The sequence below is a fragment of the Panthera uncia genome, chromosome D2 (genome assembly GCF_023721935.1).
Source record: "Panthera uncia isolate 11264 chromosome D2, Puncia_PCG_1.0, whole genome shotgun sequence".
In the NCBI taxonomy this organism is placed as follows: domain Eukaryota; kingdom Metazoa; phylum Chordata; class Mammalia; order Carnivora; family Felidae; genus Panthera; species Panthera uncia.
The window spans coordinates 12,246,089-12,265,119 of NC_064818.1; the positions used below are offsets into that span (position 1 = coordinate 12,246,089).

The 19,031-nt window shown below is 47.2% G+C and overlaps 1 protein-coding gene across 2 annotated transcripts in view; it reads left to right on the forward strand.

Moving 5' to 3' along the window:
- NID1 (nidogen 1) overlaps positions 1-19,031 on the forward strand; it is an 84,322-nt gene that overhangs the window by 27,337 nt on the left and 37,954 nt on the right. For both annotated transcript variants that reach the window (XM_049644964.1, XM_049644965.1), the window contains exons 2-9: positions 701-1,000; positions 3,024-3,250; positions 5,720-6,102; positions 9,173-9,322; positions 11,446-11,697; positions 14,116-14,316; positions 16,652-16,897; positions 17,955-18,098. In XM_049644964.1, the coding sequence (XP_049500921.1) occupies positions 701-1,000; positions 3,024-3,250; positions 5,720-6,102; positions 9,173-9,322; positions 11,446-11,697; positions 14,116-14,316; positions 16,652-16,897; positions 17,955-18,098 (1,903 nt within the window). The remainder of the gene's footprint in view (positions 1-700; positions 1,001-3,023; positions 3,251-5,719; positions 6,103-9,172; positions 9,323-11,445; positions 11,698-14,115; positions 14,317-16,651; positions 16,898-17,954; positions 18,099-19,031) is intronic.

A 19,031-nucleotide genomic window follows, 5' to 3' on the forward strand; every position in this document is an offset into this window, starting at 1 on the left:
AACCAGACGCTCAACCGACTGTGCCACCCAGGCGCCCCGACGTGTACTTCTTCTTTTTTTTTTTTTTTTAAGAGATACGCTTCCAATTTATTTTATTTATTTATTATTACCTTTTTTTAAGTAAGCTCGACACCCAAAGTGGGGCTTGAATGCACGACCCTGAGATCAAGAGTCCCATGTTCCACTGACTGAGCCAGCCAGGTGCCCCCAAATTGACTCGTTACTTATTGTATTGTCATCTGTTTGTGTCAATCCTTCCCCATATCCTTCCGGATCATGGGATCCTTGAAGGCAGAGCCTGGGTACTACCCACAGCACCTGACACAATCCTGGGATGTAACGACTACTCAGTTTGTTGGGGAACGTGATGAAGGCTTTCACAATGGCTTACGTGTGAGGGGTGCTTTGCGAGAGGCAAAGCACGCATGCATGGAAAGCCCAAGATTTGAAGTTCAAGACACGTGTCCGAGGTTGGGTGACTGGTCTATGCCAGAGTCAGGTCCTGTGATTCTCGCCCCTGGAACCTTCCACTGGGTCATCCTGCTGAGGAGGGCAGTCCCGAGTCTTACAGTTCGGGACCCTGCCCATCTCCAGTTCTGTTGTATTTGATGGACGGGGGGGGTGGCTGTGGCAGTTCAGAGTCCCTGAGGAAGACGTTTTTTTTCCCGCATGCCTTGTAACTATGCTTGGTTTTGTACAGGTCACCACAAATGGCATTATTGCCATGAGTGAACCCCCGGCCAAAGAATCCTCCCCTGGGCTCTTCCCACCGACCTTCGGAGTAGTTGCACCTTTCCTGGCGGACTTGGACACGACCGATGGCTTTGGGAAGGTTTATTACCGGGAAGACTTATCCCCCTCTGTCACTCGGCTGGCAGCGGAGTGTGTCCAGAGAGGGTTCCCAGAAATCTCTTTCCAGCCCAGTAGCGCGGTGGTTGTCACTTGGGAATCCGTGGCCCCTTACCAAGGGCCCAGCAAGGACCCCGCCCAGGAAGGCAAGGTAAGCGCTCACCCAGGTACAAGTGCAAATACTCCACAGGTTAGCTTTGTACACTTCAGTCTTCCTCGAAGGAGGGAAAATACTTGAGTGAGTCGAGAAGCCGTCTCTAGATCTGAAATCACTGTTCAGGACACGCCTCTGTTTCTCCTTAGAAAAATAATTTCACTCCGCCATTATTTAATGTTTACAGTATTACAGAGGAGAGAGAACCTTGAAAGGTCCCAAACCACTCCCTTTAAACACAGGAGGTTCCAGGTTGGTGGTTCCCAAAGTGTGTACCATAGAACACCCAGTCCTGCACGAGAGTCCTTGAGAAAAAAGCCCCCCCCCGGGCAAATAAATTTGGAGATGCAAAACTTTCTCTCTCTCCTGGTGACTCACTCTGAAAAGTCCTACGATAAAGAAGACCGTGTAATTTTCTTTTTAAGTTTATTTGTTTATTTTGAATGAGAGAGAGCATACGAGCATGCAAGCAGGGGAGGGGCAGAGAGAGAGAGAGAGAGGGAGACAGAGAGAGAATCCCAAGCAGGCTCTGCACTGTCAGCACAGAGCCTAGTATGGGGGCTCATTCTCACCAACCGTGAGATTGTGACCTGAGCAGAAACCAAGAGTTAGGTGCTTAACCGACTGAGCCACCCGGGAGCCCCGAAACTGGCTTAATGTTTTAAAAAAATTTAGGAGTCCCCAAACCTTTTGGCCAGATTCTTTTTTCCCCTCCCGAATAAGACCCGTTACATCCCACAGAACACGCTTGGGGAAAGTCTGTCGTGGGCCTGCGTGACACAGTTTGCTTTTTGTATCTGTGTGAGTGCCGTCCTTGGAAACTGCTTAAAACCTGCCATTTCTGAAGTGTCTGTCCCTGTCACTTGAGTGATAAATGCCCAACCCCTTGTGCAGAGCCCTTGCCTGCCTCTTGGGCCTAATCTCCCCTTACTTCTCCACACACCCTTTGCAGCACAATTTCCACCAAATTATTAGCAATTCTCTGATCATCCTGCTCCCCACCACCCCCCCTCCAATATCTTGCACTTGCTTTCCTCTCTGCTTGTGACAGCCTCTCCCCCGACTCCCACGGCTGGTGTCGAACTTGTACTTGAGCCTCCCAACTTGCCCAGCCTTGTCTGCTCCCTCCCTCCCAGCATCGGGCACTTCTTTCTGTGGCTGCAATAGCACTTGGATACAACTCCCTTATAGAATCTGCCCCCCGTTGTTTTTTAAGAGTTTATTTTTAAGTAATCTCTACACCCAACATGGGGTTCGAACTCCCAACCCCAAGATCATGAGTCACATGCTCTACTGACTCAGCCAGCCAGGCACCCCTGTCCCCTAGTTTTGCAATGTTTTCTTCACATGTCAGTCTTCCCATCTGGACCAGAAATTTTCAAGCACAGGGACCATGTATTTATAGGAAAGATAACCAATATTTAAGGAATATCTCTCTGTGCCTGGCCCTTCATATTTCACACAGATCTCCTATCGTTTCTGCGAAGTAGATGGTTTTCTCTCCATCTGGCAGATTCAGAAATTCAGGCTTAGAGAATTTAAGTAACAGGCCCAAAGTCACACAACCCATGATGAGTCAAGCAAGGATTTGGATCCACATCTGTTTTCTTCCAGAGCTCACGATTCTTCTTACTGTGTGTTGCTTGGGCTCAACAGATGTATGCTAAATGCTGTTGAGCATGATGTTTGAATAAGTTTCATAGCAATGGAAACAAATTCTATGGATAAGAATTTGCTAAGTTACATAAGATTTAGGTCTGGAGGTACCATCTCTGTAATTTTTGGCTAACCTTCATGCAGAAAGTATTCGTTCATTAATTGGAAAATTTCATGTTGACAAAGGCTCAGAAATATTTAAGTGGAGCCATCCTGGAATACTTGGTTTTTGCTACAAAAATACTTTTAGAATAAGGTGAGGACATTGCCATCTCTCGATGTTCTCTGTGTAGTCTGGGAAATAGAACAATTTAAGATCCATCGATAGTTTCCTGAGTAACTTAACCTCAACTCATCTTCACAGAGAAACACATTCCAGGCTGTTCTGGCCTCCTCTGATTCCAGCTCCTACGCCATTTTCCTTTATCCTGAAGACGGTCTGCAGTTCGACATGACATTTTCAAAGAAGGATGAGACCCAAGTTCCCGCTGTGGTTGCATTCAGTCAAGGTGTACAAGGATTTATATGGAAGAGCGATGGAGCTTATAACATATTTGCCAACGACAGAGAATCAATTGGAAATTTGGCCAAGTACGCTTTCTTTGTTCTTCAGTCGATTATCCCCTTCGTGATCATTTCACTATTAAGATGATCATTTTATTATTTTACTAAGGATGATATATGATATAATGGGCACTATGGAACATTACCTAAAAGTGTTCCCACAGATTTAAACTTTGTATGTAGTTTTTTATATTATGTAGTGTTTTTTTCCTGATGAACTAAAAGTAATACACTCTTAGGATGAGCAGGTTTCCTATTTTTTAGATCTCATGCTCATTTGAAACTGTTTCTACCATCTCTTCTGCAAGTATAAAGGTAGAAATAAAAGCTATTCAAACCCTATCTCCTGCTATGAACCCAGGGCTGAGAAAAACCTTCTCCCGCCACACGGACTAGAGGAGAAATTCTCACAACAGAAATAGTGCTCTCTTGGGCTATTTCGTAGAATTTGGCGGAAGTGGGGAAAGCTCAGACTACTTTTTCTGAAACTAAAATCTTTCCTCTCCCAGTGTGCTTTAAAAAATGAAGAAAGAACACCCTCCCTCAACATCATATTGTCAAATTGACTCTAAAACTCCCCTGCCCTTGACTTAATGGCCTGCTTAGCAACTGGCTTTATATGGGTGAGGAAAGCCCTCATTTATACTTCTTGCCTGTTTCCATGGTGTAAATTCTCCTTTATTGGCCGCTTTCCGGCTACCCATTTCGTGTTGCTCAACCATGGGGCTCAGAAGAGAACCATTCTCAGCACGCAGATGCAATAGATTTCAATAACTTCCAGAACATGGAGGCGATCGTAAAATAAATCAACGTGATGAGTTTCAAGTATTTGTTGCCTTTGTTTTTTTAATGTAATTTATTTAATTATAAGTTTACGTAATTTAATTACTTACAATGGCTGTGTTTAATAACTGGCTTGCAAAATTGCTAACATTTAACAACTGGTTCTCATGAGCTGGTGCTAGCAAGGTCCTGTACACCCTTGCCTTTCCTGGAAGTCCCTGGCAGACAGATTGAATACACATCTTATTTCTGCAGGGCTTTCTGGATCCTCATCCCCCCGTCCCACCCCAGCATCTTGCTCAGTGTTCCCCACCGAGGAACGTCTGTCCCCTCCTTCCGCTGCAGAAGCTGGTCATTTTGCGTAGTTTCTGATAGGAGCACTTCCGATCACAGACACATAAGAACAGTAAACATGGTGCCGAGAGGAGAGATTAGGGTTATTCTGCTGTGTTTTTTAATTATAAAAGGCCTTTAGATTCTGAATCTCTTTTGCATCTCACTGTACCTTTGGAACATAAAAAGGTAAACTGAGGCCTGTCCAAGATTCCATGGCTGATAGGCTTGGGATTTCTGATCATCCAAGTCTGTACTGTTTTCACTCACAACACCTCTGACACCAAATAGGTGGGACTCCCCCCCCCACCCCATACCAAGCAATACTCTAACTCTCTGGACATCCACTTGGTGTCCTACAATTCAGTTCAGTTCTGACACTAACAGCCCAGGGTGAGCACGGACCCCACTGGTTAAGGGCTCAGTCCCGCAAGACCGGCCCCACTGCAGATGCCAACCACACTTTCCAGGTTGCCACTTGTACTTCTGATCAACCAGCTCTATAAATTGGGGGTTTCTTTGACACCCCCCCCCCACCCCGCTCAGGTTGGATAATTTGCTAGAATGGCTCAGACTCAGAGAAGCACTTTTCTTACTATCACCAGTTCATTTTATGTTCTTTTTTAACGTTTATTTATTTATTTCAAGAGAGAGAGGGAGTGAGAGTGTGGTAGGGGCAGAGAGAGGGGTGGGGGAGAGAGAGAGAGAGAGAGAGAGAGAGAGAGAGAGAGAGAATCCCAAGCAGGCTCCGCACTGTCAGAGCAGAGCCCAATGCAGGGTTTGAACTCACAAACCGTTGAGATCACGACATGAGCCAAAACCGAGTTGGACACATAACTGACTGAGGCACCCAGGTGCCCCACCAGTTTATTTTAAAGGATACAAGTCGGGAACAGCCCGGATAGAAGAAATGAATAGGGCAAGGTGTGGGAGGGAGAGGAGGCTTGAACCCTCCATGCTATCCCTGGGCACACCACCCACCAACGCAAAAGCTCTCCCAACCTCATCGTTTAGGGTTTTTTTTTTTTACATAAGCATGATGGATAAACTCATCGGCCTTGATGATTAACCCAGTCTCCAACCCCCTCCCCTCTCTGGAAGTCAGGGCGTGGGGCTGAAAGTTCCAACCTTCCAACCTTGCCCTGGTCTTTCTACTGTCCCGCCCCCATCCTGAAGCTCCCCAGGGTTGCAGCCACCACTCGTTCATTGGCAGAGAAAAGCCCATCTCATCACTCCAGAGATTACAAGGATTTTAGGAGCACCGTGGCAGAGCCAGAGGTTTCAGGCTGATGCCAGACCCCCAGGGCTCCTTCTGCTTGGTTAGTGGGGGCGGTTTGTGGTTGCTGGCCTGTTTTTAAGAAGCCCATCCTTCCCCTCTAGGAGCAGTAACTCCGGGCAGCAGGGCGTCTGGGTGTTTGAGATCGGGAGCCCGGCCACGGCCAGCGGTGTAGTGCCCTCCGACGTGAGCCTCGGACTGGATGACGGAGCAGAATATGATGATGAAGATTACGACTCGGTGACACATCTGGGCCTAGAGGACGTGGGCACGACATCCTTCCCCTATGAGGCTCCGAGAAGCGGAGACCCCAGCATGCACAGCGTGCCCTGGGTCCTCTCCCCCCGCCGCCTGCCCACCGAGAGGCCCCCTGGACCTCCCGGACCTCCTACGGAGAGGACCAGATCTTTCCAGCTGCCGGGGGAGAGGTTTCACCAGCAGCACCCACAGGTCATAGACGTGGATGAAGTTGAGGAAACAGGAGTGGGTAAGGCCTTTGAGGTTGCAGCTGGTATGTTCCTGGACACTTGGGCTTCCAGACAGGAGTCCTGCTGGGGGGATGTCAGTCGTGTGTCTCACATGGTGGTTTGTGAGGACGTGAGCTGGGGAAGTAGAGGCAGACCCCGTTCTCAGCCGTAGAGCTTCGGTGGATGGGCCTGATGGCTTCAAAGACTCCAAGCCATCTTTTGGGATTAGGGCTGAGGTTACGGGGGACTGCTGAACGGGTGCTCTTTCAAGTTTCCTCTTACTCCTTTCTGTCGTTTTAAAGAGAAAAGTGCTTTGGAATTATTTTGCAAGTCTGATTTTCTTATTGGTGACTTCTGGGATCAGAAATGTATTCACCCACCTGAAAAAACATTTTCGAAGTTTCTTTGGCTATTTACGCAGTTTATCTTTGACGTTTATTTCCTCTTGGTTTTGGAAGGAGAATGGTTGATTATTTTTCCTCCCCGGTCCTGTCAGCTTCAGAGTTGGTTTGTGAAGATTTAAAAATGCAACACAAACAGAGCCCTCTTTTAAAGATAGTTTTAGGGGCGCCTGGGTGGCGCAGTCGGTTAAGCGTTCGACTTCAGCCAGGTCACAATCTCACGGTCCGTGAGTTCGAGCCCCGCGTCAGGCTCTGGGCTGATGGCTCAGAGCCTGGAGCCTGTTTCCGATTCTGTGTCTCCCTCTCTCTCTGTCCCTCCCCCGTTCATGCTCTGTCTCTCTCTGTCCCAAAAATAAATAAACGTTGAAAAAAAAAAAAAACTTAAAAAAAATTTTAAAGATAGTTTTAAAATACAGTCTCTTCTAGTCAACCACATTCTATCAGATTTTTGCTGCATTCTGAGGGAAAACCATTTGGGCTCCAGCGTGCTTTGATTTGTCATATAAAAGATGTTCAAATTAAACTGTATTTATTATGTTTCGCTCTTCAGGCTGACGCATAATCCATTAACATTCATATAAATGAGATGGCCCAAGCCTTTAAATGTTGTTTACTGCGACTCTTTCCTGCTTCTACTACGAAGTTTTAAGGTCCCCAGGAAAATCTACTCCGTTGCACATGATTCACTCTGTTTTATTTCTCCTTCTGGTTTGTTTCATCCAAGTCCTTTTACGTGTTTGTTCTTTTCGAATATCCCAAAGCATGGACAAGATCTGGTCGGCAGGGGAAGAGTACTTACCTTTTAGGCACAGAAATGGGGAAATTACCCCTTACTGGCATGATGAGGACATGGGCTCATGTCTCAGGGCTCCCCTATACACGCTGTGCCCTGGATTTCTTGGGGTGATGCTAACAGCTAGCATATGGCACTCTGTGCTTACAGCTGGTTCCAGACTGATTTCCCCGAGACATGTAGGGTGTGTTTACTCGTAGAACTTGTTCCAGACTGATCCCCCCAGACATGTGGGGTGTATTTACTTGTAGGCGTTTAGTCTGGAATCTTATTCTGCTTTTCCCTGTCTAGGTGTCTCTGACATAACATTTGTGAAGCTTTCATCATACCTAGCACCAACAACTTATGGTGGTTTATTGCTTGGTACTGGTAAAAGCCTAGACTTGAACCCCAAATGTGTCTAGAACAGATGTTTCCTGTCCCTCCAATCCCACTGTTTTTATTAGAAAGGTCAGTCTCCTGTAGCCAGCAGTACATTCCCGGTGTTCTTTGAAAAGTCACCCACAGATACACAGGCCATAAGGGACCCACTGGGAGCTGGGCCCACAGCTAGAGCTGAAGTAATTAGTCACGTCTTGTGTGTTCAGCTCAGGGCCTGAAGGTTCCCAGCTCCAAACGCCACCCTTATACACACTGGAAATTCCCTTCGGAGGGTGTAGACTAATCAAATCCACCTGAGGTTAAACTTTAATCTTCCCTCGTAACAGTCACTTATAAATTGGATCATTATCCCCTCTGAAAGTCCATCCCTCTTGTGCTTTTGAAGTTCATTGCAAATTAATTTGCTCTGGATTATTAAATTTAATGAGCTAGTTCATAGTTCTAATAAAATGAACCTGGGAAGTAGGAATTGGAAATAGAAATTCTTTTTGTTTCTTGGGTCAAAGGCCTTTAGACCAAGGATGACTAAAGAATTACTTCGAATCAGCTTTTGAGTATAAGGGCTTCTGAGTTTTCCCCTGGGGAGAAGAAAGAGGCAACAAAGTTTTAAAATATTTTAGGTCATTAAAATGACACATTTTATGAGATAGGTCTATATGTGTAATTTTCTTTTACCACAATAAGTAACAGTAAAAAAAAAAAAATTTAGGGGCACCTGAGTGGCTCAGTCAGTTCATCATCTGACTCTTGGTTTCAGATCAAGTCATCATCTCGAGTGTTGTGAGTTCAAGCCCCACATCAGGCTCCTAACTTACAGTGCAGGACTTGCTTGGGATTCTCTCTCTCTCTCTCTCTCTCTCTCTCTCTCTCTCTGCCCCTCCCTCACTCACCCTCTGTCTCTCTCGAAAATGAATAAATAAACTTAAAAAAATTTACGGTCTCAGGGCCACCTGAGTGGCTCAGTTGGTTAAGCGTTGGACTTCAGCTCAGGTCATGATCTCACAGCTCATGGGTTCGAGCCCCGCATTGGGCTCTGTGCTGACAGCTCAGAGCCTGGAGCCTGCTTCGGATTCTGTCTCAGTTTCTCTCTGCCTCTCCCCATTCACGCTCTTGTCTCTCCCTCAAATATAAATAAAAATTTTTAAAAAAATGTACGATCTGCCCTAAAATGTCAAGCCCATGTGGCTACATTACCTGGATCCCATATTAAGATTGTATTTGGTAGTAGTAGCCTAATATCGATACAGTGATAATATTGATTGCATGACCCAGTACGTAGGATTATAGCATTTTATAATAATTCACCCTTGCGATGTCTCAAGCCCCGTTTAGACCCATTTGCCTTGGTGGTTTGCATACTACAGCCACCATACTACGTAAGAAGCTACAGGTGTGAGCACTGTCCTGGAATCCCCCCAGCAGACGGGAAGGGCTTGGGGGCGCACAGTGTCATTAACCCAGCCTGGTCCACCGCCATGCACATGCTAACCGGTGTGCCGTGTTTTCCCTAAACAGTATTCAGCTACAACACGGATTCCCGCCAGACGTGTGCCAACAACAGACACCAGTGCTCTGTGCACGCGGAATGCAGGGACTTCGCCACGGGCTTCTGCTGCAGCTGCGTTGCTGGCTACACTGGGAACGGCCGACAGTGTGTCGCAGAAGGTACTCGGCTTTTGTGTGTTCCGATTTGTGCGGGAGGAAGGAGGGAGTGGAGTTTCTGTTTTGGTGCTTGTTTTGAAAGGTTGGCTTTTACCCAGATCTCTAAAGGTGGGTAGTCTTTTTAGTAGGGCAATCATATTTAAGATCTCGTTCCCATTCTTTGTCATCCTCTCCTAAAGGGTATTTCTCGGGGACTGCCCGTTTTTCTAGCACGGTGAGGTCTCTTTCTTTCCTGCGCTGTTTTTTCCTCCATCTTTGAAATGAGCCCATCTTCACAACGGCCCCTAGTGTTGGACAAAGGCTGAAGTTTTGAAAGAATGCGGCCTGGACCTGGCATCGTTAATGCCTCTCGTTTCCCTCACTTTCTTTCCAACCTCCCGTGTGGTGCTGGTCGAACACCTGACTGGCCTAATGGTTGTTAAGCCCCAGCTGGGCCAATGTGGGCGGCTGTAGACCAGAGTTTGTAGTGGGGAAAAGTCTAGTCCAGTCACCCTTCCCCTTGGGTTGTCCTTCCCCCATGCCTCTAAAATCACAGCACGATGATGGCAGAGCATAAGGGGCACACCAATTAATTCCGGGCTCCAGACCCATGGGGGGGGCTGACTCCAAAATGGATTCAGCTGTGGGCGGACATCAGCTCTGAGCTCTGCACCCAAGAGGACCAGCCAGTCTTGATGTTCTCAAGTGAGAAGAATCTTCTCGGTGAAGGTCTAGGGGGTCAGACAGTGAGGCGTCCAGGAGGTTAGGGCCATAAAATTAAAACCAGCAAAAACCCTACCATACTGAACATTTGTCCCCTTCAGACACCAAGTCACCTCACTTGTCACCGGCCATTTTCCTTGTGTTTCACCGGGAACCCCAACTGCTTTGCAAATTTGACTAAATAAAACTCAGTTGCAGAAATGGTTTCTGTTTTTCGCATCCCCAGCCATAGCTGTGGTAAAATCAGTTAATTTGCTAAAAACATTTCTTTTTCTTCTGGGTCACAAGGAGATAAAGTGAGTTTTGTTAAATACTATCTGAAGCAATGAAAGAAAATTACGTGTACTTTTCATGTTAATTTAGGGGGATGTTTTGAACTTCTGTAAATGTAAATCCCACCCCCACCCCCCAGGTATGGTGTGCCTTCGCTTCTTTGTTTTAGGCTTGGCTTTTATACTTCCCTCACCCTGAGACAATCTTCTAGAATCGACACTGAAAACTTTTTCTTAAAGAGCAGCCTCCTTAGCTCTTTCTATGCCAAATATCAGAGCTGGAAATGCTGAGCAGTTTGTGCTTGTTTTGCAAGCTCAGATATAACAAACTGTTCAGCTACATATTTTGATATTCTATACACGCCCCATAATAGTTCTGTGGTTTAAATATTTATTGGATTCTTGCTACTTTGGAAACATTTTTCTGGCTCAAGGTTTGGTGGAAAAAATTTGTTTGGTTTCCTTAACTTGGCTTTCCTGCCTGTTTCTGTAATTGTTTAGGGGATGCATTTTTTTCATATTAGTCGTCCCAACTTAATAGCATTCCCCAGTGCAGTGACACAATTTGTGTGCGTAGTTATTGTGTGTGTATGCTTTGGCTTGTCAGTGACCTTTGGGCATCCCGAACATAGCGGAAGGTCTTCTGAACATGGGCGATGACGGTCAGGTACAAGCCCCTTTGTCTAGTGTGACTCAACAGACTTCATTAAGAACTTAAATATGTGCAGAAAACTCTGCAGAGACGAAGTGAAGGAGCTGCGTAGGAAAGTCCTGTCCCTAGTACTCTGGGAAGAGAAACAAGATATGTGCCGTCAATAACTGATAGAATTTAATTCTTTCTTTTTAAAATGTTTATTTATTTTGAGATTGGAAGAGAGAGAGAAAGGAAGCCGAGGAACAGAGAGAGAGAGAGAGAGATGGAGGGAGAGAATCCCAAGCAGGACCCGTGCTGTCAGCACAGAGCCTGACATGGGGCTCGAACTCACAAACTGTGAGATCATGACCTGAGCCGAAATCAAGAGTCAGACGCTCAACTGACTGAGCCACCCAGGCGCCCCAAGATGTTGGAATATCTAACTTGCTTTATAGGTACAGGTCCTATCAGGCATGTTACTCTTTGTTAAAAGGCTGGCTTCTTTGTTTCTTGCTCAGGTTCCCCGCAGCGAGTTAACGGCAAGGTGAAAGGAAGGATTTTGGTGGGGAACAGCCCGGTGCCCATTGTCTTCGAGAACACCGACCTCCACTCTTATGTGGTGATGAACCACGGGCGCTCGTACACAGCCATCAGCACCGTTCCCGAGACCGTCGGCTATTCTCTGCTTCCTCTGGCCCCTGTTGGAGGCATCATTGGATGGATGTTTGCGGTGGAACAAGATGGATTCAAGAATGGATTCAGCATCACAGGTAATTCATCTCAGACGTTGAAATTAATGGACTGCACGATGGTGCCTGGGGCCCTGGGGGAGGGCTGGGGGGTGAATGCAAAGGGAACTTCCTGTCTGCAAAAACTTACTGATGAACATTTTGTGGCTCCAGAAATAAGATTTTGAGGCAAAATCATCAATTTTTTCATTACTATGTACTAACTAAAGCTATCTAGAATTGCATTGTGATCAGGGAGTGATTTCATGTGGGGCGGGATTTCGAAGTCTCCAGCAGAGCAAGTGATGTCATTTTATACATCCTCACACCCCAAAGTGTGGGGCTCACAGTTTCCCTCATTCTGGTTATCAAGCCTGCCTCCAGATTCCCAACCAATCTGAACTGATAGTTGACGTTTCTTCAGTATCTGCTTGGAGAAAAGGAACCTGTCATTTCTAGCTGGTAAATTAAGCCTGATAAACATAATCCTCCTGCGTCTTAGAAAACCTGACTTTCCTTGAAGCTTCTTAGAGGCTGTGCCAGGGAAAGTTCAGTCTTTATTGGACACAGGGGCATATGGTTGGGAGGAAGGTTTCTGTAGAGTAGTCGTGGTCTCTGCTGAGGCCAGCAGCCCTGTGCGTGCTAGAGGCCCTTTTCTGGAACAGCTTGGGTGCAGGAGACTCTGTTCTTCTTCTCCGGCCACTTCCGGGACCTGAAGCCTGTTGTTCTGGGTCACAGGTACCTAGCCGCTGCCTCCGTTTTCTCCACCACTGCCTCCCCTCGCTGGAGCCTCAGCCGTGGCTTTGTTGTGGAAACACCCCAAAAGCAGGGTCTCTGGGCTTTACAAGGGTAACCCTCCAAAAGTGATGGAGCGTTAAATACATGCTGAAATGTGGCCATTTTCAGAAAGGAGAGGATATATATTTGGAAAAGGGTGGACCTACCCATAAGATATCTAATGTTTGGCCTAATATTTCTTCTCTCTGCCCCTCAGGCATATATATCCTGAGTATTATAACCTCGTTCATGTTCTCATGCAGACATGCTCTTTCCTTGGCAGACAGAGTTGAGCTTTGCAGTCAGACCCGCAGACGCTACTCCTTCCCTGCACAGCGTTTCATGCTGGTGTTGCTTTATATGGGGGGTTAATTAAAATGGTGATATTTTGAATTTTTTTTTAATGCTTATTTATTTTTGAGAGAGAGACTGATATGGGTGGGGGAGGGGCAGAGAGCGAGGGAGACAGAATTTGAGGCAGACTCCAGGCTCTGAGCTGTCGGCACAGAGCCCGATGAGGAGCTCGAACCCACGAACTGGAAGATCATGACCTGAGCCTACGTTGGACGCTTAACACACTGAGCCACTCAGGCGTCCCATCGTTCTTTTGACTTTTTTTAAAAAAAGACATTTAAAAATGTAAGGAGCGTTCTTGGCCCAAGGGCTGCCTGCCAGAGTTAGCCCTGGGGTCATTGTTTGCCAGCACCCCTGCTGTAATGGGAGTGTGCAAATGTGGAAAAGGGAAGAAGCCGGAAGAGGGGGCAGGTATTTTTGTTGCCTGTCTGGGGCTACTGCCCTGCACAGACCAAGGAGGTTTCCTGAGCCAACACCTGTAATAAGTGCTCCTCAGGTGGTTTCCGGTAGTGGCCAGGGTTTGCCCTAAGCCACTCCCCCTTCCTGACCACCATTTAGCTGTTACGATAATCATCATTGTAACTGGCATCTGGGAACGCTTGACGTTTGGCAAAGCACTTTTTAAAAAAATTTTTTTAAATGTTTGTTTATTTAGAGAGAGAGAGAGAGAGAGTGTGTGTGTGTGTGTGTGTGTGAGAGAGAGAGAGAGAGAGAGAGAAAGAGAGAAAGAGAGAAAGAGAGAATGGGGGAGGGAGAGAGGGAGGACAAGAATCCCAAACAGGCTCTGTGCTGTCAGCATGGAGCCCTAGGTGCGGCTGGAGGTGTGGCTCGATCCCTCAAGTCGTGAGATCGTGACCTGAGCCGAAATCCAGAAATCCAGAGTTGGACGCTTGATCGACCGAGCCACCCAGGTGCCCTTGGCAAAGCAGTTTTTAACATCCTTTACCTCTTCTGGTGTCCACAAGGCAGAATGGATCACTCCTTTATCACCAAGAAATGAAGGCTCAGCGGGGTTAGGGGACATGTGCTAGTTTACCCAGTCGGTACCTAGCACTGCTGGTCCTCTGTTCTGCAGCACCATTCCTGAGCCAGCCCATCTCAGATGCAGGGGTGGGGCTGGGAAGGAGTGTCTCTCCAATGCGCAGCACTCAGTTGGGCCGCATGGACATCCTCGCTCTGTCCTCCGTGTCGCCAGCTCCGTTTCTAGCAATCAGACTAAAGCACCTGTAGAGGAGGTTCTGGCCTCCTTCCCGCGCAGCATTGTGAGCCTAGGGCTGACAGGAGGGGGCTTCCCAGACGGCAAGGTGACAGACTGCCCTTGCTTTCCAGGAGGCGAGTTCACCCGCCAAGCCGAGGTGACTTTCGTGGGGCACCCGGGCAAGCTGGTCATCAAGCAGCGGTTCAGCGGCATCGACGAGCACGGACACCTGACCATCACCACGGAGCTGGAGGGCCGCGTGCCACAGATCCCCTTCGGCTCCTCGGTGCACATCGAGCCCTACACAGAGCTCTACCACTACTCCCCCGGGGGTGAGCAGCCAGCACCGTGGGGGAGGATGGGGGTGGGGCTAGGGGGTTGGGGGGCAGTCCTGGCCTCCGGCCCGCCCACCGCTGCAGCCCCAGCACCGTCTCCTGGGCTTCAGAGCAGGAAATAGATGGGTGCTAGCTTATTAAAATCACCTTTTCCCCTAATTACAGGCATAGTACACACTTATAGAAAATTCGTGCAAAAAAGAAAATAAGCATAATGGTAAAACCATGCCATTATTATTAGATTTAAATGCATTTATTTCCTTTCAGCCTTTTCCCCATATATGTGTGTGTGTGTATATATACATATGTGTATATTTATATATAAAATACCCCAACATATACATGTAATATCTCAACATAGATCTCATAAGTCTCCGGGGATATAACGTACAGCATGGATATTATATCTGTATGTACTGTATGTATATATGTACATATGTATGTCTCTATATTTTAACCTGTTTTAAATAATTTCAAGTTTACAAAAAAGTTGAAAACAACACAGTTTACATTTGCCATTTATGCACCTTTACCAATTGTTAACATTTTGCTACCTTTACTTTACCATTCCATTGCGCATATGTGTGTGTGTATATATATATATATATATATGCGTATATATATCACAAATTATACATATTTTTTGAGAATAAGTTGTAGTTGTTGTGATCTTCCGTCCCCTAAATAAGTCACCTATTTTTCCTAAGAACAAGAACATTCTCTTACGTAGCTGCAGTACAATGATCACACAGTCAGGAAATTTAACATCGATGCATTTCTATTACATATTCTACAGTTGGGTATATAGTTGTTATTTAAGTAAAATTGCAATTATATCACATTATCATATCTTCATTTTCAGTGAGCTTTGAAAACATTGCTTAGTGAGTCTGTACTATCATACGGCTATTACTTTAAACCATTCTATTTTCTTTTTTTTTTTTTAATGTTTATGTATTTTGAGAGCGAGCATGTGTGTGCACACACACACTAGCACAATGGGGGAGGAGCAGAGAGAGAGGGAGTGAGAGAGAAGCCCAAGCAGGCTCCACGCTGTCAGTGCAGAGCTCAATGCTGGGCTTGATCTCATGAACCGTGAGATCATGACCTGAGCTGAAATCAAGAGCTGAATGCCACCCAGGCACCCCTAAACCATTGTGTTTTCTGAAGTTTAAGCTATTTCCAATTTTCCCATATTGTAACGAGTTGAAATGACCATCTCCATCAGAAATCTTGACCAAATTTCTGATTCTTTTCTAAGATTCAATTCCTAGAAATAGAACTGCTGAGCCAAACAACAGGAACTTTTAGAAGGCTCTTATAAAATTGCCATCCACAAAGGTTGTGCTAATGACCAAGGCTTTGTGGCTTGATTGGGCTCTCCTGGGGATGACAAGAGCTGGGGAACAGGACCCCAGTCTGCGGTCAGCCTGCGACCAGATGGTGTTTCTGGCAGCACAAGCACATGGGAGCTGGACAGGAGGCAGCTTACACTGATCTTTTATTTATCTTCTGGCTTTTGTTATGAACTACATCAGAGCACACAAATATAAAGAGCCTTTTATTCTTTTTTTTTCTTAAATAGGAAGTTGAGAGTTTCATCATATGGGTGAAAAGGAGGCTCTTCTGAGTGGGGAGGGCTGTCTCTCTTCTCTGTTGAGGTTGGCTCACAGCACTTTAGTAATTTTTCAAAAATTGGTTATTGAAACCCATTTAGTGTCTCATTTTTTATATGGGAGAACTGCTTAATCTAGGGTCACACATAGCAGCCCCTATTTATTGAATCCTAAGTAAGATAACTTGTATGAAGCAGTTAGCGCTCTGCTGGTCACGTGGTCAATGCTCCATAGATGGTAGTTTATCTTAATAGTGGTAGCCCGCTTGAGACCAGAAATTTTACACGCATTGTGTCATTTGCGCCCCAACCCATGTTGTAGTAGAAACCGAGGCTACAGTTGTAACCGACCTGTGATCACACACCTTGTGAGTGGTAGTGCAAGGTGTAAGTTCAGATGTATCTGCTTCCCCGTGTGTGCTCTTTCCACCAGACCTTACTCTCTGGGGTGGTTCTGGGTGACTTCAGAACTTCTAAAGAGCACGTGATGAGAAAAAGGAATACATATTACTGATACAAACAATCCCAGTAATAGTATGGGAATCTAGGTACAGAGCGAGTCCCAACACGGAAATACATGGCCTTCTGCAACCTGCTGCATCTGATCTCTCATCTGGGCAGGCAATCTTGCCAATAGTTTTAAAGCCCTTGACTAAGCCTCTTGCCTCCTTTGTCTCCCTGCCTTGTCTCCCTTCTTCCCGCCGCACCGCATCCCAGTGATCACATCCTCCTCCACCCGGGAGTACACCGTGATGGAGCCTGAGCAAGATGGCGCTGCCCCTTCCACCATCTACACTTACCAGTGGCGCCAGACCATCACCTTCCAGGAGTGCGCCCACGACACCTCCCGGCCGGCCCTGCCCAACACCCAGCAGCTCTCAGTGGACAGCGTGTTCGTCCTGTACAACCAGGAGGAGAGCATCTTGCGCTATGCGCTAAGCAACTCCATCGGTCCCGTGAAGGGTAGGAATGGCAGCTCAGATTGGGCATCGCGTGTCTGCCCACGCATCTATCTCCGCTCTTTTGCGTATTACTTTTCACGTTTTACTCTCAGTGAGAAGATGAAAATATGCTAAAATATGGCCTGACAGACGAAATAATCTCATCACCTGTGATTCTTAGCTTAGGCGTCTCTGTTCTGCTAACCTAAAGCCTCTTCATTGTTCTGTTTGGGGTGAAGAATGCTAACCCGTTGGGTTACCCCACAGAGCGGACCATCCAAAAGGCTACAGCTGGCTTCAGCAGGGCATTTAGAGCACTCTCATGCTCAGCCTTGAATGGAATGTGTGCGCAGAGCCTGAGGAAATCTGAATAAAGTCTGATGAAAGTCAGGCACGGCGCCTACGATGCCCTTTGCCTGTGACAGCACATTGCTGGGGCTGAGGTCGGGTCTGTGCATGCTTCTGGCTGCGTGGAAGGAGCTGGCATTTGGAGAGCGAGCATGACATCTCGGCGTCAGACTTCACATTATCCGAATCTCCAAGCCCCAGGGGTTCCATATCTTTGGGGTTGGGTATTAAGGTCTTTCTCTTTGTCGGTTATTTTTGGTGGGGTCCCCCCACACCCGGGTCACTTCTCCAGCTGACCACGTTTGTCCTTCCGTAGCCCCACAAAGGACAAGGAGGGCTGGTGCCTTTCACCATCCTTTGACAACTGTAGCTCTAGGCATCGGGGTTGGCGCATTTTTTCTTAAAAATGTGAATATTTTAGGCTTTGCCAGCTATGCAGCGTCTGTCACAGGATCTCAGTTCTGTCATTCGAGCGCAAAAGCAGCCATTGACTGTTCGCAAGTGAATGCATGCGGCTGGTTTCCAATAAAACTTTATTTACAAAAGCAGGCGTGGATCTGGAGGGATGTAGTTTGCCGATGCTGCCCCCTGGTGACACAGGAGTCTGGTTTCTTGTTCCAGGATCCACTACTGTTCTCCTGGTCATCAGCTGTGCCTTCCTGTCTGTGGAAGGAGGAAAACCGGCAGGTGTTTCTGAATACTCACTTGGCTTTAATGTCTCTCCTTCACAGATGGCTCCCCCGATGCCCTTCAGAATCCTTGCTATATCGGCACTCATGGGTGCGACACCAACGCAGCCTGTCGCCCTGGCCCCGGGGTTCAGTTCGCCTGCGAGTGTTCCATCGGCTTCCGAGGGGACGGGAGGACCTGCTCCGGTACAGCCGTCCATTCTGACTTGTGGGGGGGCTGGGAAGCGAGCTGGGAGGGGGTATCCAGATCCTGCAAACTGGAGGGCTGGGTGTGGCGAGGGAGCGTGGGTGCGGGAGATGCCGGTGGGCCTGCCGAGCCTGGTTAAGGCCCACACCCTGGGTTTCCTGTGGTCACGTTAGGGGTACCGCCCCTTTCTTCCATCTGGTCCAGTGCACAGACTCTGAGCAGCAGAGTAGAATTTAGAAAGCCACACCGCACACAGGTTTAAAGGGAAGCTGAAGTCAGCGCTGTTTCTAACATTAATAATGTAACGGTCCCTGTAAGGAACCCAGGCACTGCTGGTGTCCTGTGTCCCGCAAACCCCATCTCATTTCTTCCAGCAGCTCTAGAGATCCATTCTTTCGCTTCTGCCTTTTAAATTTTAAAAAATACTTATTTATTTTTGAGAGAGAGAGAGAGAGAGAGAGAGAGAGCATGAGGGGGGAGGGGCCGAGAGAGGGAGACACAGAATCTGAAACGGGCTCCAGGCTCTGAGCTGTCAGCACAGAGCCCAGTGCGGGGCTCGAACTTACGGACTGTGAGATCACGACCTGAGCGGAAGTCAGACGCTCAAACAACTGAGCGACCTGGGCGCCCCTCATTATAATTTAATTTTTAATACATGCACGTAGACAGCTGGATCCTGATACGTTCGTGATGTATCAGGTCCAGTAGCAAGGGCCAGTTGGTGGATTCCTGACTCAGTGAAGAGTCCATACAGCAGAGGCAGCTAGTGCCAGGAAGTCAGGTGCTTCAACCAGAGCTCCCGACATCTGTGACACAGGGCTCACTGGTGACCGTAAGGAATGTTAGAAGTAGATCCCCCTAGTGCAGGAGCAGCATACACAAGTGTGTTTGGCCAGAAAGATGAACAGCCCCCTTGAATGACTCGGGAGAAA